The following is a 23,827-nucleotide window of genomic DNA, read 5'->3' as shown; positions in this document are numbered from 1 at the left end:
ATTGATGACGGCAATGTCGTTGAGTTCTTCCAGCCCTTTGTGAAGTGCCGAAGAAGTCGATATAAGATACCCATAAAGGAATGTGATTAGAATAATTCTTCCTGGAGATGGCACTTAACAACTGTAAAGGGCCTGTCCCACCAGCATGCGATTGCATGCGTCTAGCGCGACCAAACGGAAGCGGAGTTCGCGCTAAGTACGCATAAAATTCGCGTGTGATGTAATTGACATCATACTCACCGATCAGCTGGGCAGGATACGGGCCGACTGATTTGGACGTCGCACGGCGTCGAGCGGTGATATCATCGCGCATCGCCACTCGCTAGGCGTACTCTGTCAAGACGCGCACGGAATTCTCGGACAGTGCAAGATTTTCGGAGCCCCGCGCGATGTCGGGACTAGCCCCGCACAACTCCATAAGCCTCCGAGGGTCGAAGTGGGACCGGCCCTGTGCGGCCATAGCCCTCAACCTATTAGGAATACATTAAACTTTGGAAACTGTGATTGTCAATGCCCACATATCAAAAACATCGGCACCTGCTGCAACACTGCCATGATATATGTTTGAAGGAACTGCAGATGCTGGTTTATACGGAAGATAGACACAAAATGCTGGAGTAAGTCAGTGAGTCAGGCAGCATCTCTGGAGAGAAGAAATGGGGAATGGCTGATGTTTCAGGTCGAGTCCCTTTTTCAGACTGCTATGTTATTCATTGTTCAGTGCTTCATATATTATTCTTTGTCTCTTCTTCTTGCAATGCTGTTTTAAAATTTGCTTGTAAATATGAGGAATAGCAGTTGGCAGTCTAGTTATCTGATTCCTCTTGTCAACGTCCACAGATCCATAATAGAAAACATTCTATCAAACCTTGGTTTGGCAACAGCTCTGAGCAAGACCTCCTGAAATTGCAGAGAGTTGTGGGTGTAGCCCAGTCTATTGCACAAATCAGTTTTCCATTCATCTATATTTCACAAAGTGCTGGAAGAACTCGGTGGGTCAGGCAGCATCTGTGGAGGGAATGGACAGATGGCTGATTGGGGGGGAGAAAGATGGAAAAGAGAGGTGGGGGTGGGGCAAAGCCTGGCAAGTGATAGGTATAGACAGGTGAGAGGGTAGGGGGGGGGGTTGATTGGCAGGTGGATGTCATAAGTGACAAAGGCTGGAGATGCAAAGGAGATAAAAGGGCATCAGGTAATGAGAAAAATGGAGGAGTAAAATTTAAAGCCAAAGGTCGGTATGGGACAGGGAATGGTTAGCAACTGGGATATCCATCAGGTCAAGTCAAGTCAAGTTTATTCGTCACATACACATACGGGATCTGCAGTGAAATGAAAAGTGGCAATGTTCTCGGACTTTGCAAAAAACAAAAAACAAACTACAAACAGAATGGAACAGAATCACATATTCACATATTGCATATTTGTGGGAGGGAAGAAAAAGGAAAAAGCAGCAATTTAAAAAAGACACCACACAACAGTAAAATGGTACAGTAAAGTTAGTCCCTGGAGAGATAGGAGTTTACAGTCCTAATGGCCTTTGGGAAGAAACTCCTTCTCATCCTCTCCGTTCTCACAGCATGGCAACGGAGGCGTTTGCCTGACCGTAGCAGCTGGAACAGTCCGTTGCTGGGGTGGAAGTGGTCTCCCATGATCTTGTTGGCTCTGGAGTTGCACCTTCTGATGTATAGTTCCTGCAGGGGGGGCGAGTGTAGTTCCCATAGTGCGTTCGGATGAACACACTACTCTCTGCAGAGCCTTCTTGTCCTGGGCAGAGCAATTCCCAAACCAAATTGTGATATTTCTGGACAAGATGCTTTCCACAGCCGCTGAGTAGAAGCACTGGAGGATCCTCAGAGACACTCTGAATTTCCTCAATTGTCTGAGGTGGTAAAGGCGCTGCCTTGCCTTACTCACGAGTGCAGCAGCGTGTGATGTCCATGTCATATCCTCAGAGTTGTGTACTCCCAGGTATTTAAAACAGCTCACCCTATCCACAGTATCCCCATTTATCTTCAAAGGTGTGTACGTCCTCAGATGATGTGCTCTCCTAAAGTCCACGATCAGCTCCTTAGTTTTTTGATGTTCAAGAGGAGGCTGTTGTCCTGGCACCAGAGTGCCAGATCAACCACCTCCTCCCAGTAGGCCTTCTCATCGTTATCGGAGATCAGGCCCACCATCACAGTGTCATTAGCAAACTTGATTATGGATTTGGAGCTGAAGCTGGCCACACAGTCATGTGTGTACAGGGAGTACAGTAGGGGGCTGAGGACGCAACCCTGGGAGGATCCTGTGCTCAGGGTGAGGGACTTCAATGTATTTCCTCCCATCTTGACTACCTGGAGCCTGGTGGTGAGAAAGTCCAGGACCCAGGCACACAGGGGGGTGTTGAGCCCCAATTCCAGCAGCTTCTCGGCCAGTCAGGTGGGGACTATCGTGTTGAAGGCTGAACTGAAGTCTATGAACAGCATCCTCACATAGCCCCCCTTCTGGCTGTCAAGATGGGAGAGAGAGCGGTGTGCAGAACCTGGGAGACCGCATCGTCCGTGGATCTGTTCGGACGGTATGCGAATTGTAACGGGTCCATGTTGCGATGGAGGAAGGCGCAGGTGTGTTTCTTCACCAGCCTCTCAGCATTTCATGACCACCGAGGTGAGGGCCACCGGACGGTAGTCATTCAGACAGGCTGGGGAGGCATTTTTAGGTACCAGTACAATGATGGATCTTTTGAAGCAGGCAGGGATCATGGACTTGGCCAGGGAGAGGTTGAATATTGTAGTGAGCACTGGAGTTAGCTGCGTAGCACAGGACTTAAGTACTCGCCATCAGCTGGGCCTACAGCTTTCCTCGTGTTCACCCGTGTCAGAACTCTCCTCACGTCGTGCTCGGACAATGAGAATGTGTGCACATTCCTCCCTTCAGCTTCGATAGCCAGCATCCTGGCGGTATTGTCGTTAGTCGGCAGACCTGGGGTGGTGTTGTCCATCTCGAAACGAGTTCAGGTCATCAGCTAGGGTGGTGCTGGCACTTCCAGTTGAGGGGAGGCTGCTCCGGTAGTTGGTTACAGTCCTTAGCCCCTGCCACAGGCATCTGGTGTCCTGCTGCTCCATCTGTGACTCCATCTTGTCTCTGTACCTCCTTTTTGTGTCCTTCACCGCCCTTCGCAGGCGGTAGGACTCTACCTTGTAGACGTCCATATTTCCGGATGCCAGGCCCGAGTTGTACGCAGCGGTGCAAGCATTCAAGGCAACACGAACTGACCTGTCTACCCAGGGTTTTCAATTCGGAAAGGTGCTTACCCTTACCGTGGGGACGATGTTGTCGGCTATTGTTGCGATGAAGTCTGTGATTGCTTCCGTGAACTCACTGACGTCACTGGAACTTGTTCAGAACATATTCCAGTTGACATCTGTCAGTGCATCTTGCAGCATGGCCTCTGACTGGTCGGACCACCGCTTTACGTCCCTCGTCACTGCCGCTTCCCGAGCTATCCTCTGTTTATACTCCGGCAGCAGGAAAATGGCAGCGTGGTCAGATTTTCCTAAGGGAGGGAGTAAAACGGCCTTGTAGCCCTTTCGGAACGGCGTATAGCAGTGGTCCAATGTTCTCTCCCCCCTGGTGGCACACGTGATGTGTTGGTAGAAGTTCGGCATGACCTTCTTGAGATTTGATTTATTAAAACCTCCAGCCACCACCATAGTCGCATCCGGGTTCTTGTTTTGATGCCGTCACAGCATATCGAGTAGTGCCAATAGTGCCACGTCGGTGTCCGCCTGCGGTGGAATGTAGACGGCTGTGATGATCACTGAGCTGAACTCCCGGGGAAGGTAGAATGGGCGGCATGAGATCGTCAGATGCTCCAAGTCCGGCGAGCAGGAACGGGAAAGCATCTTGATAGTTCCAGGGTTGCACCAGTTGTTATTGGTCATGAAGCAGACTCCTCCACCCTTGGTTTTCCCAGATGCATCTGTTCTGTCAGCACGGTGGACAGTGATATTGGCAGACCTATTGACCTTTCTGTCCAAGGCCTCCTCTATTGCCAGAGTGAGACCACAAGCAAACGTTCCTTTTTATCCCCCTCTCTTCCTGCCCCATTCTCTTCCACCCAGATCTTCCCTCCGATTCTACATGTCACTCCTCTTCTCTCCTTATGTCCTATTTTTACCTCCTACCTTTGTCACTTACTCCACTTTGTATTTTGCTCAAGATTCCAACATTTGTAATTCCTTGCGTCTCCATTTATTCTTCAAATTGCGTCCGGAAAGCAGCCAACATTATCAAGGATCATTTACATCCCATGTATTCACTCTTCCTGTATAACCATATAATATAACCATATAACAATTACAGCATGGAAACAGGCCATCTCGACCCTTCTAGTCCGTGCCGAACACATAATCTCCCCTAGTCCCATATACCTGCGCTCAGACCATAACCCTCCATTCCCTTCCCATCCATATAACTATCCAATTTATTTTTAAATGATAAAAACGAACCTGCCTCCACCACCTTCACTGGAAGCTCATTCCACACAGCTACCACTCTCTGAGTAAAGAAGTTCCCCCTCATGTTACCCCTAAACTTCAGTCCCTTAATTCTCATGTCATGTCCCCTTGTTTGAATCTTCCCTACTCTCAGTGGGAAAAGCTTTTCCACGTCAACTCTGTCTATCCCTCTCATCATTTTAAAAACCTCTATCAAGTCCCCCCTTAACCTTCTGCGCTCCAAAGAATAAAGCCCTAACTTGTTCAACCTTTCTCTGTAACTTAGTTGCTGAAACCCAGGCAACATTCTAGTAAATCTCCTCTGTACTCTCTCTATTTTGTTGACATCCTTCCTATAATTAGGCGACCAAAATTATACACCATACTCCAGAATTGGCCTCACCAATGCCTTGTACAATTTTAACATTACATCCCAACTTCTATACTCAATGCTCTGATTTATAAAGGCCAGCACACCAAAAGCTTTCTTTACCACCCTATCTACATGAGATTCCACTTTCAGGGAACTGTGCACAGTTATTCCCAGAACCCTCTGTTCACCTACATTCTTCAATTCCCTACCATTTACCATGTATAGGGCAGAAGAAATAAATGGTTGAAAGCATGTATAAATCTTTATTTAATGTGGCATATGTACAATTCTGGCACGTTTCTTACAGAACAATTCTTCTGTACCTTCTAGGTCCCAAGTTCTCCATTTAAAAATAGTAATCATTTCTAAACAGTATTTAATTGAAATATATATATATTTACATATATATATATATATACAGCTAAAATATATTTAAGTATTAGAAGAATGTGCCTGAGATGCAGAATGTTACATCACATTCAAATACAGTTCAAAAATGAGCGCTTTGAATTTTTATATGGTGGAGAAATGTTAACTTAGTGTTAACAACTGTAATACGTAAGATTCTGTTTTACAGCTCGATCCATATGTGGGTTTATGACTGAGTGTATCAACACATCACATCAAGTCCAAGAAACCCAGTGTTGTTGAGTTACACTGGTCATAAACCCCCATATAGTTATCACACATCAAACCTAAACAGAATGTTTATTTTTCCCCAAACCGAAAGTATTTAATTATCTAATTATGTTTTAAGCAAGCTCTCACGTCTTAATTTATGGTGCCATGTTTATTTAAAAATGTTATTGGAAATTCCAACTTAAGTAGGTGTTTACATGGTGGCTATTTTATCCTCTATTAACCATTAAATAAATCTAGCTGTTTTAAATAGACGAAAGATAAATTAACTGCTTTAAACTTGTACGTCATTCTAATGGATGTAGACAAAAGTGTACTCTTATCAAGAGATTATTTTCCTCACTTTTACAGCGACCCCTGTCTCTGCATGAGTTCTTTATCATTTATATGGGATGTATGAGTTTGAAAATAGGTTTGTCCTGCTTTTAAACGATGCCTAGTTCTAAATCTGATGAGGAATATGAAATAAAGAACAATTACATTTTAATCCTATAACTAAACATGCACATGTTAGTAATAACTTTCTGTGGCAACTATATGAGGATGTAATAACCTGTATTTTTACAATGCTGGAAAAGAACAATGCAGATACTATGTCCTTTCATTCCCGTTATTTTGTTGATGATCTATCTGAGCGATACGTATCATCAAGAATTCCCTACTTGCGGCTACTGTCAAGCAAGAGGTACAGAAGCCGGAAGTCCCACACCTACAGTTCAGGAACAGCTACATTCCTACAACTATTAGGTTCTTGAACTGACCCACACAGCCCTAATTTTACCTCAGAAACAGAATACTATGGACCACCTCTTGCACTTCCATGGATGTATTTCCTATGTTTTTGCAAGATACATGCCAGATTTGTACATGTGCCATAGAAAACAATGTTCCCCTTGTAACTGGGCAGTGTGATAAATTTTATTGGTATGTAATTATGTTTTACACTAATTTCTTGTTTATTTGCAGTCCTTTTCTTTTCACCTCCTTCTGTGTAATTTATGTATGTATTTTTTCTTTGTCTGAGTCTATGTGTCTATGATGCTGCTGCGAGCAAGGTTTTTATAATACCTGTACATTATCAGAATTGCGTGTATGACAATAAACTTTATTCGACTTGAGGCACTGAGTTAGTTGGGACAACAGACTGGAGATTATTCGAGCCAGATTGAATGGACTCCACCCTTTGACTTCTGTGCCAGTACTTTGACGTGAAGAAGTAAGGAATGTGTCAGAGGCCAGGTGCTGGCAGCCGGCCCGTCCACTCTGCCACAGGACAACACTGCAGGAGCAGAAAGAACTCAGTCGTTCAGACAGAGGACTGCGTGCCATTTGTAACCGCATCTTGGCTTTAACACCACTTGGCTTTAACACTATTTGAGTGGCATCAGTAATCTAGATAGAAAAGATAAGAAGTTTACCTTCCCTTTATTTGCAGTATTGTTTATGATTTTATATCAGTTGACTGTAATTTCAATTCATTTTAATATATATTTTAAGCTACTTAAAACTATGTAAACTGTTTCTAAATATCTTTGACTATCAGAGATATTTAGAAACTATTGCGAAGACCAGTGACAAATGATGAAAGGGCATCAGAGTGGTCTGGGTGCTGAACGTTGGGCTCCACCACCTGAAGCCTAGTCACCACGGTGGCGCAGCTTAAATCACCAGAGACCCAGGTTCGATCCTGACTACGGGTCCTGTCTGTATGGAGTTTTTATGTTCTCACCTCGGGGGTTTTCCCCGGGTGCTCCGGTTTCCTCCCACACTCCAAAGATGTTCAGGTTTGTAGGTTCATTGGCTTAGGTAAAAAATAACTACAAGGTAAGGGGGCCATGAAGTAGTTGGAGTATTTGGCAGCAGTAATGTGGGATCTGGGTCATGGTTTACCATAATGCAGCAGAAAGTTACTGAACCCTCAATTTTGTTTGGTGCCCTTCCAGTGAAACACCTGGGGACTTTTTTACGTTATGTTAATGGTGCTCTATAAATTCTGTTGTTCTTCTTGGACTACTTGTTGTGTTGGTTGAGTTGGTGCATAATTGCAATTTGATTCTGCACAAAGAATTGAATGAAACAATGACTTATTCTGACGTCTGAACAAGTAAGCTGGTGAACCTGCACTGCAGTAATTTGGAGTTTGTGAATGGAAGTTAATACATTTGATTTTGTATGTATGTTAACATATAGAAGGTGCTTTTGGGATGAAGTGTTGCATTGTAGGCCTTTAGTTTGTTGTACATGGAGAAGACTTTCTGTGTTTGTTCAAAATGCAGAATGAACAGAAAATAAATCCTCAGCATTGTTTTAGTTGGAACAGATTCATGCTATTTAAAATTCCTTTAATCCTGACCTTCCTTTTATGTATGATTATACTTGAGGTTTTATTGTAATTTTTACATATTTTGTTCTTAGGCTCCAGCAGTAAAGTTCATAAATAGTTTTTTGTCAGCAAGTCTTAATACTTGTAACACTTCAAAAATTTATTCATTTACCTATCTGGGGACCACAGAGAATAAAGACCAATTATTAACAAAATCTAACATTTCATTCAAATTGCTGCCACTTTATCCCATGTGTTTTAAGTGGGCCATCTGTCCAAACATCTCTTCATTTTTTTTCTGATCATTTCCTTGACTTATTCATGAACCATGGGAGGGCTGCTTTGTAGTCTCTATGTAGCTGTGCTTGTCTACCTCCACTGAATACTTCTATGTGCTTGCATAACATATCTTTCATGGTCTTGCAAATTCTCTGAAATCATTTCAGATGAATGACCGACTTCTCCAGTGTGCAAGAACTGACCTCAGCTTCCAAAATAAAATCAGCCACATTATTCTTGATTTTTGCGACTCCCTGCCGTGAAAGTTATGACTAAGGGTTTCTTAATGATCTTTGCACTGAATAGTAAAGCTGTTTTATAATCAGAATTTACTCCTAATTTGTCTGTTTTTAGTTCCAAGGATATTTACTTTAAAATATTGGCAAATGCTAAAACGTTGCACCAAAATTAATAAACTGGGTAGTTAATTTAAAATAGTCATTCTGACTTCACCTCTTTTAAGAATAAAGTGTAGCTAAATAAAGCATCAGTAAACAAAATTATTTATTTTACTCTGGTCCTCCAGATTTTCTTATAGCAGTGGCCTAGCTGCATGTGTGCAAATTATCACGAGGCATTGAAGCATGGAAACAACATGTCAATAAAAATTAGTTGCAGTAAACTGTGATTTTTATAATATTTGCTGCCTTATTGGATGTCTGGGGTGAGAAGTTGAAGACAGGTCATTAAGGGTTGGGTTGGATGAAGTGGGGCAACGGGTAATGGCTAAAATTCTGAAGTATTAAGTCTTGGACCTCGGTGTCATTGAGCTGATTGTAGGGAAAGTCTAGAAGAACGTGCCCCCATTGGACGTTGGCAACAGCCCTTGGGAATAAGGTTCATACTTGGGGTGCATATATCTGCCTGAGGTGGATGGTAACAGGCTGGCTAGGATGACTTGAATTGTGAGGAGGTATGTGAGATGACGTCAAGCCCTTCAATATCACTGCCTTTGGCTCACTCTCAAATTTTGTTTGAGAGCTACTGCAAAGCGCCTTGAGTCTTGTTTATTTGCTTAAAGATGCCATTTAATTGCTTGTTGTAGCTTTGGAGTGCAGATGAAATAATGATTTATTAGAATTAGAAATTGGATGAGAGTTCTGCATTTTCCAGATGAGTAAGGAATTTTGCTTGTTTAAAATTTCAACTAAATTCACTGGTGCACGGTGGGGTGTAGCTTTAACAAGCAGAGCTTAAGTTTGGGCAGTTCCAACCTGGACAGATCATGTCAGCAACCAAAAAATTACTGTTTGTTGCGACACAAATCTATTCTGTTCTGGATAGACAAAATTGCAAATCGTGAATTTTCTTTAAAAAACCGACAGCTAAATTGAGGGATCAATACCATCTGAATGATCAGTTTCACAAATGATAATAGTTATGTAAACGCTTTAGAATTCTAACGTATATCATACATCTTTTCCTGAATAGTGTAATCTTAAAATTATGCCAGCTTCTAGATAAAATGAATCTAACTAAATATTGTTAAGGAACGTGCACACAACAAAATCAAGTAATTGGTTACTTGTTTGATGTTTTTTTTAAATAATTACATTGATTGCTTGTTTATGTTCTTTTGGGAAAGTGCAATGTTCTATTATACATAATCTTGTTGCTGTAAATATCCTGGTTCCATATATTGCTGGTAAATTTACTTCACTGTCTACTGTTTACGCACATTCTACAAGAAGCAGGCTGGTGCAAAAGCTAATCACACTATTAAAGTAAAAGCTGGTGATTGTGCACATCAAACACCTAAGGATTGTTTGAGTTCTTATCAGCTTCAGTTATGCATTAATATTGTGCAAAGATTATCAGCACCAGCATTAAAACAGCACTCTCATTAAACATGTATTTGTATGAGCAACTCTTGTTAGCCAAGAGTGGTGAGAGTCATGGAACAAAACAGTGGAAATGGAATTGAGGTATAGATCAGCCATAATTTAATTGACAGGCTTGAGACTGCTCTCTTCCTGATCTTACATTTCACACTGATTATATAGCATGGTGTGATGTTGAAGAATAATTGTGGATTTAAATTGCAATACTACTGGCAATCTCATAATAATCCGAGGTAGATCAATGGTTCTGTGGCTGCATAAAAAGAATACCAACGCTGTTAATCTTGTGCAGGGATCGTGATAAATTAATAACCCAGAGCAAGGTTTATAACACTATAGGTTGATACGAATTATATCCCTACTAGTTTTGATCTTACTAATAACAGAAATTGTATTGTCGTTCCATTATCGTTTCCATGCCTAAAAATTCTGTGGCATACCAATCCATTTTCAATGTTATGCCTTTGAAAACTGTTTCCCCTCACAAGTGAAACACAATAATACTGCTTTCCAGGTCATTTTGCAGGAAATCTGGCCTGACACTTCCTGTTGTGCGCCAACCCCACAACCCCCCCAACCCAACGTTCTGCATCATAAAATGTAGAATATGGAACAGTACAGCATAGGAATTGGCCCTTTGACCAACCATGTCTATGCCAACAAGACCACTCTAAAGTACCCATCACCCTGCATATGGTCTGTGTCCATTTATTCCCTCGCTGTTATCGTAGCTATCGAAATGACTCTGAAGCATTGCTATTGTCTTTGCTTCTGCTGCCTTCTGGGTTGTGCATTCTGGGCACCTACCACTGTCTGCAGAAAAAAAACTTGCTTCGCACATCTCCCTGAAACTGACCTCTAATATTTGACATTTCCATCCTGGGGAAAAAAAATCTATCTATCATATCAGTGCTGCTTGTAATTTTATAAACTTCTCCCCTCAGCATCTGCTGCTCCAGAAAAATCCATGTTTTCTCTAATCTTCTTTGAGACAATATTCTCCAATCCAGGCAACACCCCATAGAACACCCTCTCCTATCTTTCCAAAATGTCCACATTCTTCCTCTAGTGTGGCAACCAGACCTGCACACTACAGTGCATTCTGTATGAGAGCATTGTGTGGAACTTGTGGCCATTGGGTGTTACCCATGATATGTACTCTTTGGATAATGGCCGTAAGATCTCGCCACTGAGTCCTGAGTACGAGTTATTTTCTTACCTACATCTCTGGGTCTATTCTCACATAACCCACTGTCTGATACTAACACATCTTTCTTTCCAGCCCTCCCACAACAGACCACCTGAGCCTCTGTACATCTCCACAACTGCCAATTAGCTCTTGATTCTCCCTTAGCTCTTAATCGTCTCTCCCTTCAATTGTACCTCAATTAGTTTAGTCTAGTTTAGTTTAGAGATCCGCGCCGACCAGCTATCCCCCGCATATTAACACTACCTACATACACTAGGGACAATGTTCATTCATACAAACCAATTAACCTACAAACCTATACGTCTTTGGAGTTTGGGAGGAAAATCTCGGAAAAAAAACACGCGGTCACGGGGACATCATACAAACTCTGTATAGACAGTACCCATAGTCGGGATCGAACCCGGGTCTCTGCCACTGAAAGCGCTGTAAGGCAGCAACTCTACCACTGTGCCACCATGCCACCCAATTTTCTCAACCTCGATCTGATGTTTTCTGATGCTCTACTAATTCACAATTCCTAGCATCTGACCTTCCCCCCCAACCAACTCTTGGTGCCACATCAATGAAATGCCGGGCTTTGATAAGCCTTACTCGTGCCATAGTTTCAATCATTGGGAATGGAGAACTGTGCAGTACATATTCACTGTTTAAAGTGCAATGCCTAAAAGGCATCAGTTAGTGCACTAGAAATTCTGAGTAATTTTATTTCATGAATTTGTTTCGTGAATATATACCCAGTGAGTGGGGTAAATGAGTAACTCAATACCACAGAAAAGCAGATATAGCTTTAGGACATACTGGATAAACATATAAGAGGGGGATAGTAGAGAGATGAAATGGAAGGAAGATGTGGAGCTGAAACATCAATGCTGAACAGGGGGGGCAAAGTGGCCCACCTCTCTGTTGTAAATTCTGAGGGTTTTTTTTGGCTTTCAAATGTCAATGACTTCTAGAAAAAAAAAGATTCCCTTAAAATGCTGATACTTGCTGTTGTAGAGTAGAAAAATGAAATAGACGATTGATCAAAACATTTCTTACATCACTGCATTCTCTAAATATCATATGAAACTGCAGTCTCGTTTTGTGATCCAGGAAGGTATTCTGTCTTCAAAGAGTTGATTCAAAATGGCATTAACCACTGAGTTTTTATTTATTTGATTACCCAACTTGATCTGAATGTAGCGAGACAAAAAAATAAGAAGGGATAGAGGTAATTGCAGGTCTGAATGTATAGGCATAATGATAAGAATTTTACAAAAACATATTCCCACAATTACACGTGAAGATTTTATTTTATTTTTAACTGAAATCTTGTTCTCATGGGGAAAGCATATTTTGTTTTGTAGACAAGGTTCTTTCAAGTTATCAGGGCTGGTGATGAAAGTGAGACAGTTGGGCAGAAAATGTTTCAAAATATACACAAGATGATCATTTATAAAAATAAGGCTCAAATCTAAGTGCCACTTAATAATGTAATTCCCTTAATGCATCCCTATGATTTAGTTTTATTGGGCTCATCTTTCTCATCTTCTTAAAATAAAATGTTCTTTGTACTTCTGTCTGCAGGGCTCCTGCTGCTAAACGAGAAGAGAGGAGCTGGGAGCTGTCAGTACAGCTGGATGATGGGACGCATTCTGTTACAGTCTCACAAGCAGGTTCATCATACATTGTAAGCTTGAAACAATATATCTGGCCTTTAAACCCAGCATAAAGTTGCCAATGCAGCATAGCTGCTTGCCATCAGTTTTATTCAAGTGTGCAGTAAGTTAATAATGCAGTTATGTGTTCAAAATAGTATATTATGTTTGAGACTGACGAGTTCTCTGTTGTATTTGGTGATTGCATCATGAAATTGTGCCGAGCTTGGCTTCTGAGATTTTGATCTGGTGAATTCAGTGGAACTGAATTTTGGAAAGGTTTGACATGCAATTTACACAATGAAGGAAGACGTTCTATCCATGAAGGTTAATGATTTTTTCGTTGTGGGAACTAATTTTGTTGTTCTCAGTCTCTTCCGAATCTTGCATAATTTGCCACTTGTGTCAGCTACATTATTCATTAGGAAATGGAACCCTTCAGGGCCTGTCCTACTTGGGCGTCATTTGCGCGTCATTTACGCGACATCATTTACGCATCACGATGTGCGTATAGGCGTGCATTACGCGCGCATGGTGCATGGCGACGTCGGCAGTGAAGCGCGGTCGCGCGCGGCGCCCCAGGATTTTGGGATTCACAAAACCTGGGTCATTGGCTCTGTGAGACATTGGCTCTACTGACGTGCAAATGACGCCCAGGTGGGACAGGCCCTTTATGGTTCAGAAGTTGTTACAATGCAGAAGTAGATAGTTTAGGGGCAGGATTTACGTCACGATGGTGTCAGGTTTAACTCTGTGTTGTTTGGTTGATTGACTGGACAAAAGTTGAGAAAGTTAGTTTGGAACCTCTTTTAAGATGAGACTGGTTCACATGGATTTAATTAGCGGGTCATGTTGCCAACATGTCCATATGCAGCTACAGAATTCTCATTTCAATCACCCATAACCAGAAATACCGCACTTCAAATAGGTTTCTTCAAAGGAGCTTTTAGGGTTCAGATTTTACTGGTGGTTTGATGTTTGACTCCTTTTTTTTTAACTGAGGAAACCCTTGTGTTTGTTCAACTGTTTTTGCAGAGAAAACATCTTTTCTGTTTGGTTCTTGAAAATCCTCCTGTAATAACATCAACCATTGGTTCCCTTTCGATGGAACGGATCCCAGAGCATTACAATGAAGAAGGAGATTTACTGTTGAATCTCATTAACATGGTCATCATGGACGGCTGTGATTTTTGAAATGTTGTGCAGGCTTTCTAAACAAGTACTAGGCCGGAAATTTGATCACCAGTTTATAAATCTTTAAATACATTGTCTTTAATTTTACTTTGTTGTTTTCAATCGTATCATCAAAGTGTCTATTCAAGATTCAAGATCCTTAATCCGAGGAAATTTCCCCAAACCACATAATTGCTCTCTGGGTGCAAATGAATATGACATGATCTCCATGGAGAGGGAGTCATGGAAGATTGGTATTTTCATAGTTATGGTACCCTGTGCCAAACATCATCCAAGAGTCAATGGCTAATACTCTAAATTCTGAGTCCAGAGTACAAAATGAGGACACATTCTCCAGATGTCTTATTGAGGGAGTGTTACGCCTTCAATGTTGACATCTTTCAGAGGAAACAATAAAGTAAGGCTCCTTTAGGCATTTCTCTGATGAATATAAAAGATTCCACAACTCTATAATACTGTCAGCATGCATGGATAGGGCACCACAGAAATTATAAAACATCCCAAGTTCCTTCAAAGGAGTGTTGCCAGGCAAAATGTGACCACAAGCCACATTACCACAGCTGTCTAAAATCTTGGCCAAGAAACAGATTTTTGGACATTTTAAAGGAAGAGAAATAAGCAGAGATGTAGAGCGATGTAGAGCTAAATTGAGACTTAAAATATAATCTCTGCTTGACTGAAACCAGGATTTATCCCTCAATCTCTTTAAAACAAACCTGCCCGTTATCACATACATTGCGTGATCAATCTATGTGTAAATCGATTGACATGCTTACATTACACCGTCAGCTACACTTCAAAAAATACCTAATTAAACCTAAACCTCGGTGGAATACTAAGATCCTTCCTCTCCTTCGTTAGTATGGCACACCAGCGCTAGTAGAGCCAATGACTCAGGTTCAATCCAGACCTTATCTGCTGTCTGTGTGGAAATTGCATTTTCTCCCTGTGACAACGTGGGTTTCTTCTCACAACCCAAAAACATATTGGTTGTAGGTTAAATGGCCACTGTAAATCGCCTCATGTGTGTGCTGATAGTAGAATCTGAGGGAGTTGATGGGATATGGGTAGATTAAATGGGATTTGTGTGGGTGGGTGATCATTGGTTGACATGGACTCGATGGATCAAAAGATTTGACTCTATGACCTCCTCTTCTTCTTGTGCCCTCTACGGCTAGCCATGCGTTGAACTTGGATTTGAGTTGATCATAGACTACAGTTTAGAACTTTGTAGTACTTGCACACTATCCCTTAAGAAATATGTTTAAACCATCTCTTACAGTTCAACAGGATGAACATTGAATTCTCCACTTTTAGTTAACCTCAAATGCCCCTGTCCCACCTAGGAAACCTGAACGGAAACCTCGGGAGACCTTGCGCCCCACCCAAGGTTTCCGTGAGGTTCCCGGAGGTTCTGGTCACTCTCCATGAGAGGTTTTGGTCACTTGCCTGGAAAGCCTCGACCGAAGCGTGAGCTGCATCAACTGATCAAAGATCCTATAGGATCATTTGACAGCACACACACACACACACACACACACACACACACACACACACACACACACACACACACACACACGCACGCACACACACACACACACACACACACACACACACACACACACACACACACACACACACACACACACACACACACACACACACACACACACACACACACACACACACACACACACACACGCACACACACAACACACACACACAAAGGTGGGGGCCAGGGACAGCGGAGGAGCGCTGCCTGCCTGATGAAGAGGAAGGTAAACGGCTGCCACAGAGCACATAAGTCCTTTAGAGAGCGCGGGAGGGAGGGAGAGAAGGGGCAAGAAGGGGAGAGTAGGACAGAGAAAGGTAGAGAGAAGGGGAAGAGAATGGGAGAGAGAAGGGGGGAGGAAGGGGAGAGAAGGAGAGAGAACGGGGGGGGGGGGAAGGAGTGGAGACAGTTTTAAGAAGTTTAATAAAGTTAGCGGGCATTTTACCTTCTGGCAGATCTTCTAGGTCCTGAAAACCAAAGATCCGACAGGATCTTTGCTGAAAACTCCAATGAGCCAATCAAAATGGCCGGTCAGTGAAGGAGATGGCCTTCGACTGCCAGTAAGTAAATAGCGACCCCACTCCACCGGCTTCGACCAAACGGCAACCTATTTTTAGTCGAGGCCGGGTTCGTTTTTTTTTTTAAATCATCGCAGGAACATAGAAGAAGCCTCGACTTCGCGGAAACCAATTTCCACCATTAGGGAGAGTGACCGGACGGAACCTCTGGGAACCTCACGGAAACCTCGGGTGGGGCGCAAGGTCTCCAGAGGTTTCCGTTCAGGTTTCCTAAGTGGGACAGGGGCAAAAAAACGAACTCCCCTCCCCTTCTTCTCCACCCCTCTCACCTGGACTCCCGCATATTTCTCCCCTCCACCACCCCCCTCCGCCCCTCTATTTTCCACCCTCTGACTTCACAATTCACAACTCTTCAAACCTGTCTCACAACTTCTGTTCTTGCATCTGGCCTCTGCTTATCAAATATCCTACCTATCAAAAACCTTTCTTGCCTATGTTGACCAATTGCTTGCCGCGATTTGTCCTGCCTCTTCCCTTTTCCATCTTTCTTTTCCTCCCACCTGAATCTGAAGAAGGGTCTCGACCCGAAATGGTGTCTATCCATGTTCTCCAGAGTTGCTTCCTGACCTGCTGAATTTCTCCAGCACTTTGTGTTCTTTTGTGTATTAATGAGCATCTGCAGTTCATTGTTTCTACATCACTTGCAATGCGATGCCTTACTTGGATATCATTGACAAATGGCAGGTCAACAAAACCAATTGCTCATGTTTTTGGCAACTCTCCCTGCAAGCTCACACTCATAGTTGTTTCTTTCTGGTTGTACGCTATGGATGTGCCATCGCATTGCAAGTCCATTGGATGCCCTTGTTGTATTGTCAAAATCTTAGATTTCAAGTGTATGGCATTTTTACACATTCTGTGGGTTAGGTACAAAATCAAAATTGAGTCTTCTCTTGAAGCTTCTTCAGAAAACCTTTATCTTCCACTGGCCGGCCACTTACACCAGCTCTTTGTCACTGCTGTCAGTCCAGGTGCTGTCAGAAAACCACTGCTGCCACCCAGTGGGCCTTCGAGAAACAGTCGGCCCCACTCCACAAACAGCAGCATCCTCAACCAAGGCACCAACTTGTCCACCATAGAAATGGAAGCAGAATGGGCTGGTGCTTTTTTGTCAGATGAGTCTGTGCTGATTCAAAATTAAGAAGTGATCCCTTTGAAACATGCAAGGGTGTGAGAGCGATTGACAGGATACTGCTTGAAGTGTACGTAACTGTGAGACGTGGGAGCATTGCTTCACTGTAAAGGGTCTGAGATAAAAATGTCTTTAATTGGAATATTGAGAGTTTTTGGAGTTTTCTATCCCAGAGGGCTGTGGATGCTCAGCTAATGGGTTTATTCACGATGGATGTTTGGACATGAAGACCGGAAGAAATTGGACTCAGTAATTTGATAAATTCTTGAATAACTGAATGGTCTAAGATGGTTGAATGGACTAGTTCTGCTCCCCATGTTGTCAGGGAATGGAGCTGGATTTAAATGTTAGTTTCTTCTCATTCTGTAGTCACAAATATGTGAATATGGCTCAGTTGTCATAGTGGCATCTTTTTGGCAAGCCTTTGAGTGAGGAATAACCTTAAAAGAATAACCTCAAAAGTGCAGCATGTTGCTGCCTTACAGTGCCAGGGACCCAGGTTCGATCCTGACTGCGGGTGCTGTCTGTACATAGTTTGTACGTTCTCCCCGTAACTGCGTGGGTTTTCTCCGTACGGCTTCTGTAAGTTGTTCCTCGATTATAAGTCGCAAAACTGGGTTCAACACAGATCTAGTGGGCGGGTCATCGATGGTTGGTGTAGACTTAGTGGGGCAAAAGGCCTTTTTCCACACTATCTCTAAACTGGACTTGGCCACCACCAGCATTTGCGGCAATGAATTCCACAGATTCTCTACCCTCTGGCTAAATTAATGGCACTTTGGCACATTCCAGTACAGATTTGGGGTTGAGTTTTTGCAAATTCATCCATTTTAAACCTATGATCTCCTGACTCATTCCCTATCCTTTAGGGGGCTCCAATCCATCCAGGATTGTACAACCAACGAAAAAACAGGATGAGCGGTCCATGCCAGTATTTACTTTGGCGATTTCAATTGGGAGGAGAGACTACAAAGCTGAGTTTCAGGAGCAAAGTAGGTTTAGGTGGAATCTAATCAAAGTTAAAAAGGGTATGGATAGTAGGGAACTTCTTCCCATGAGGCGGTGTCAGAATTGGAGGACATAGGTTTAGGATAATGAGAAAGAGGCTGAGAGAGGACCTGAGGAAGAATATTTACATCTAGAACATTGTTGGCGTCATGAATATATTGTCTGAGTGGGCGATGGAAGCAGAAATTCTCTCGGCATTGAAGAATAATCCAGGCAAGACTTGAATCGCCATGCATAGAGAGCAATAGACTGAGCACTGGTTCGTAGAATGAGTGCAGATGGGTATTTGATAGTTGTCAAGAACATGAAACATAGAAACATAGAAAATAGGTGCAGGAGGAGGCCATTCGGTCCTTCGAGCCTGCACCGCCATTCATTGTGATCATGGCTGTTCGCCCCTTTCAATAACCCGTGCCTGCCTTCTCCCCATATCCCTTGGCTCCACTAGCCCCTAGAGCTCTATCTAACTCTCTCTTAAATCCATCCAGTGATTTGACCTCCACTGCCCTCTGTGGCAGGGAATTCCATAAATTCACAACTCTGGGTGAAAAAGTTTTTTCTCACCTCAGTCTTAAATGACCTCCCTTTTATTCTAAGACTGTGGCCCCTGGTTCTGGACGCCCAACATTGGGAACATTTTTCCTGCATCTAGCTTGTCCAGTCCTTTTATAATTGTATATGTTTCTATAAGATCCCCCTCATCCTTCTAAACTCAGTGACATGGTGCACAAAAGGGTCCGTGCCTGTGCTGTATGACCCTAGGAAAAATAGAAGGTAGACAAAAATGCTGGAGAAACTCAGCGGGTGAGGTAGCATCTATGGAGCGAGGCAATAGGTGACGTTTCGGGTCGAGACCCTTCTTCAGTTAAAGTGATGATGAAGCTGCCAGATTGCCATAAAACCCAACTGACTCACTAAATGTAGACTTCTACATCCCGAAAATGTATTTAAATTGAAACAAGTGTTGGCGGAGGAGGTTATTAATGAATGCATGATTCCCATTCTGGAGAAACCTGTTGTTCACATATTGTTGCCGTGTAAGTTAGCCCAATCCTATTTAAACCCTGCAACCCAGGAAGAAAAATTATAATAATGTCAGGAAATAGTTATAAGTTGAAAGTTCGAATTAGTGAGAATCAAATTATTTTAACATTATATGAGCTTAGAAACATAGAAAAATAGTTGCAGGAGTAGGCCATTCGGCCCTTCGATACGGCACCGCCATTCAATATGATCATGGCTGATTATCTTTAGCCCCAAGAGCTAAATTTAACTGTCTCTTGAAAACATCCAGTAAATTGGCCCTCCACTGTCTTCTGAGGCAGAGAATTCCACAGATTCACAAACTCTCTGGGTGACATTTTTTTTCTTATCTCCCCCAACATTGGGAACATTTTTCCTACATCTAGCCCGTCCAATCCCTTAATAATTGTATTTGTTTCTATGAGATATCCTCTCATCCTTCTAGATTCCAGTAAATATAAGCCCAGTCAAGCAGATTATGACATTGGTGCATTTGGGACCTTGCAGTGCACAGTGCCAGCAATGTTTCCCACATTCAGAAATATGTAATTCCTGGGAGAAAACAATGGAAAGGTGGGTTCTCTTCCTGTCATTACTATCTTTATTTCATCTTGGATGGTGAGCATTGGAATTCTCCAGTCCGATATATCACTATTGCTTTGCTGTTTTAATGGAGCTCTGTAGATGGTGTGTCTTATCGATGAAAAGCAATGGATAAATCCATTCTATTTTGCAGTCAGTGAGATGAAAAGGAAAATTGTCTCCAGGTAGCTGTAAGGTTTTCCACGCCTGCAAGAGCCCAGAACTGTCTGCTGGCGCTTAATTAAATTTGATATGAAATATTCACACAGATCTCATTGTGAACGCTTGCATATATAATTGGAGACTTTGAGGTATTAGAAGGCAGCTTCCCCTTGTGGAACTTGGCTCCAGGGAGGAGAGGGTGGAGGGAGAGCCAGCAATCCCATGAACGAAATAAGTTAAGCAAAGGTTTGTTCTCCATGCCAGCATCAGCTTGTATTAAACCTCAACAGATTTCAAAATATAAGCAATTAATTTGTCCTGTTCCTTGTGTACGGTTGTAAAATTTTACGATGAAATGCTGAATGTTTATGGGAACTACAATATTTATATTCTCAATATTACAGTTATTGTTATTATTACACAGCATGAGGCCACTCCATTACACCACATCAGGTGTATGCTAGCAGAGCAATCCTCTCAGCCCTATTCCCCTTCCTTATTTTCCTGCCTCCCTGCAACTTATTCTCTCGCACAGGTCCATCAACTCTCCTTTAGTTTTTTTTGCTGCTTACTTGCACTAAAGGGGTAATTTATAGCAGTCGATTAACCTATCTGCTAATTTTTGGTTTATGGGAGGAAACCAGAGCTCCCAGGGAGAACATGGAAACCCCACAGAGAAAGACAGCACCCATGGTCAGTATTAAACCTGGATCTGCCTGCTACACCACTGTGTCACCATCAACAGAACATCTTTTTTTCCCCAGTGTCTTCAATGAGAAAAAGTTTCAAGAAAATGTTTCTACATTTGAATGGCAGCAGAGTTTTTGTGTCCAAGAGAACAAAATGTGCAGAAAATGTTTTGCATGACAAAAATGAAAATGTTAATTATGTTGTAATTATTAATGCAGTGAAGAAATGCGTTTGCAGTCCTTTGGGGATTGAATTATGATACGCAAGCCCTAATGTGCAGGTTGAAGTGTGTCACAGGAATTCACATTCAGCACTTGTTAAATTGCAGTAAATGTAACGTTTCAGGGTAGGTGTAAAAGTCGGATGCCTATTTGTTACTTACTTTAAATTGCTTGAAACCTTCGTAACCAGAGGCAGCTGTTCCAAGGTCCATTGCTGGTCCCTGGGGATAATTTCAGGACTATGTTGTTGGGCCCTGTCTTTTATGGCAGAAGCAATAAACATGACAGGCTGTTGGGTTACCATCTGTTTAAAATGGCTACTGCTTTGTTCACAGTTGCGGACTTGAGATCTGTTTCCTGTCTGTCTTCGCTGTAACAGTCTTATTTGTGTCACAACAGGTGGAGGTTGATGGAAAGACACTAAGTGTGACCAGTGAATGGAACCTAGCTTCACCTTTGTTGCCCATCACCATTGATGGAACCCCAAGGACCATTCAGGTATATTTATTTAATCCCTGTTCACTTAACTGGCGTGTTTGTTTTAAAAAATGAGTATTCCACTTGAACTACTGTTGATATTGGCTGCTCTGGATTTGATTTTGAGGTGACTAAAGAATGTGTGTTGCAATGAATTTCAATTGCCACTGAGTCCTGATTATAAACCAATAATGTTCATAATCATCTTAATATTGTAACTAAGATATATTTTAATACTTAAAAACGAGCCGTTATTTTGGTCATAAACTATCCTGCCTAATATTTATTCCTTGACAAACGCTCAAGAAAAGGTTATCCAGTTATTTGTTGAAGCTCCCTATGCTCATATTGGCTGCTGTCATTCCTGCATTATAACAGTGACTATATTTCAGAAGTACATTGACAGAGATGCTCTTTAGAGCATCCTAAGGTTGCAAATGAAACGATTAAAACTTTCTTCATTTTTATTTTTAAAGATTTGCAGGCATGTACATACATTAGGTGATTAGGAAAATGCAAACCATATTAAACCTACAATTGTATCCCTCTTTGCAAAAAGTTTCTATTAAAATTTTGGTTTGTCCAGAAAATATGTAACACAGCTAGCAATACTCTTGCCTTTTTTTTGCTACGTATGGTGGATATATGATTCATATGTTGGAAAATTGACAAGGGCATTCAATGCTCAGGCAATGCCAGAGAGAAATGATCCTTTAACTCAGGGTTTGCTAATACTTGGTTTCCTAACACAGCATGAAATGCAGCACCATACTGTTGTTCCACTGATGTGGTTTTAAAAATATGTCTTGCAATAAAGGATCTCTGTGACTTCACTGACATCAGGACCTTGAATGTAGCCATACATTATTTGGCAGTCCGATCAAAAACTCATTTAATTTTTTTTCTTAATGGAAAATGATCTCAATAGTTTGGTGAAATAATTAATTATGTCAAGATACTAAAAAAACAAATTCTGCAAATAGTTACAATTAGTCTGTTTATTGGTCACAGCCAACCGATGGAAAATTCAGAAGTTGCAGTTTAATTATAGTCATCCATGATGTAATAGTCTAGGAAGTTAAACTGTGCTAGTGGCATAGTTTATCTTGTTGTATATTAACTGTTTTATGGAGGATAGTAAACAAATAACCTTGGGAAAGAGTGCAGGCAGCCACAGGCTCACATAAAAATAGCCTTTCCGAAATTAGCAAGCATGGAATAATGGAATCATACAGCATAGAAACAGGCCTTTCGGCTCACCTTGACTGTGCCGACCAAATAAGTCCTGATCTATTACCGAAATGAAACGTTGATGAATGAATTGATGAATTTCCTCTTCACCCCCTCCAGACAATCAGGTCTGTTGTTGTATGAGGATGTGGCAATCATTTGCATATCACCAAAACCAGCATTAAGATAAACAATTCATTTTTTTTGGCAGTGTTGAAGAAGAAAGCTTCTGGACAAGACATTGAGTGAATCCTCATATTAACAACTTGCCTTCGCACTATTAATAAAGCTAGTTTCCCATTGCTTCGCCATCTGTGTGCAAGTGGTGGTGCATGAAAATAAACAGCCTTTTAGAGCCACCGTACCTTTGATGTTCCAGGGAGTTGTTATGATTTTTAATGAGAGGACAGAAGTTCATAGTAAGTTTTAAAATGGCAGAGGAATTTATCTGATATCACTTTCTGTTGTGGTTCTTTGTGTTGCTGTTGCAGTCTTTTGCACTCTGGAGAGCCAGGGTTACGATGCTCTTGTACCATTTTGTTTTGTTGTTCCTATGATGCAGCTCAAAGTAGCATCTCCTCCAATGCCTTCTCCAGTTTTGAAATTGCAAGGGAAGGTAGAATGATCTCGAGAGGCAAGGTTGTCCAAAGTCATTCAGGATATTCTTTGTCTTCCTCAAAGGCACAATCTCTGGGTACCGGAATAGTTTTTTTTTTGAAGATGATATTGACAGAGATAGAAGGGGAGCTTCATGCTTCAATCTCATTTTACATCAGCTGTTCACCATTGGGATTTTAGCATTGCACAGTTCAAGAGAGAAGTTCAAACTGTTGATTGGAAACAAATGGGGGACCTACCGTGCTTGTAATTTCGACATGATGAAAACAAAATGTATAAAATTGGCCTTTTATTAAAATATGACAATGTGCACTTTAACCACATGTGATTTTTTTTTTCTATTACAAATTTCAAATTGTGGAGTACAGAGGCAAATAAATAAATGATGGGTCTTTGTCCCAAACATTATGGAGGGCACTGTATTGCAGCTACCAGAGAGCATAGAACAGTATAGTGCAAGAACAGAGCCCTTTCCCCATGATATCTGTGCCAATCATTATACCATATTAAACTAATGTCATCTGCCTGCACATGAACCACGAACCATATTTCTCTATTCCGTGCACGTCGTTTACTA

The 23,827-nt window shown here is 41.9% G+C and overlaps 1 protein-coding gene across 1 annotated transcript in view; it reads left to right on the top strand.

Moving 5' to 3' along the window:
• Positions 1–23,827, top strand: part of pcca (propionyl-CoA carboxylase subunit alpha) — a 426,732-nt gene that overhangs the window by 280,191 nt on the left and 122,714 nt on the right. Inside the window, exons 19-20 of the mRNA XM_055636654.1 lie at positions 12,713–12,815; positions 21,325–21,423. Coding sequence (XP_055492629.1) covers positions 12,713–12,815; positions 21,325–21,423 — 202 coding nt within the window. The remainder of the gene's footprint in view (positions 1–12,712; positions 12,816–21,324; positions 21,424–23,827) is intronic.

Source organism: Leucoraja erinacea, chromosome 6, assembly GCF_028641065.1.
Source record: "Leucoraja erinacea ecotype New England chromosome 6, Leri_hhj_1, whole genome shotgun sequence".
Taxonomy (NCBI): domain Eukaryota; kingdom Metazoa; phylum Chordata; class Chondrichthyes; order Rajiformes; family Rajidae; genus Leucoraja; species Leucoraja erinaceus.
This window is presented reverse-complemented; position numbering and strand designations above follow the sequence as displayed.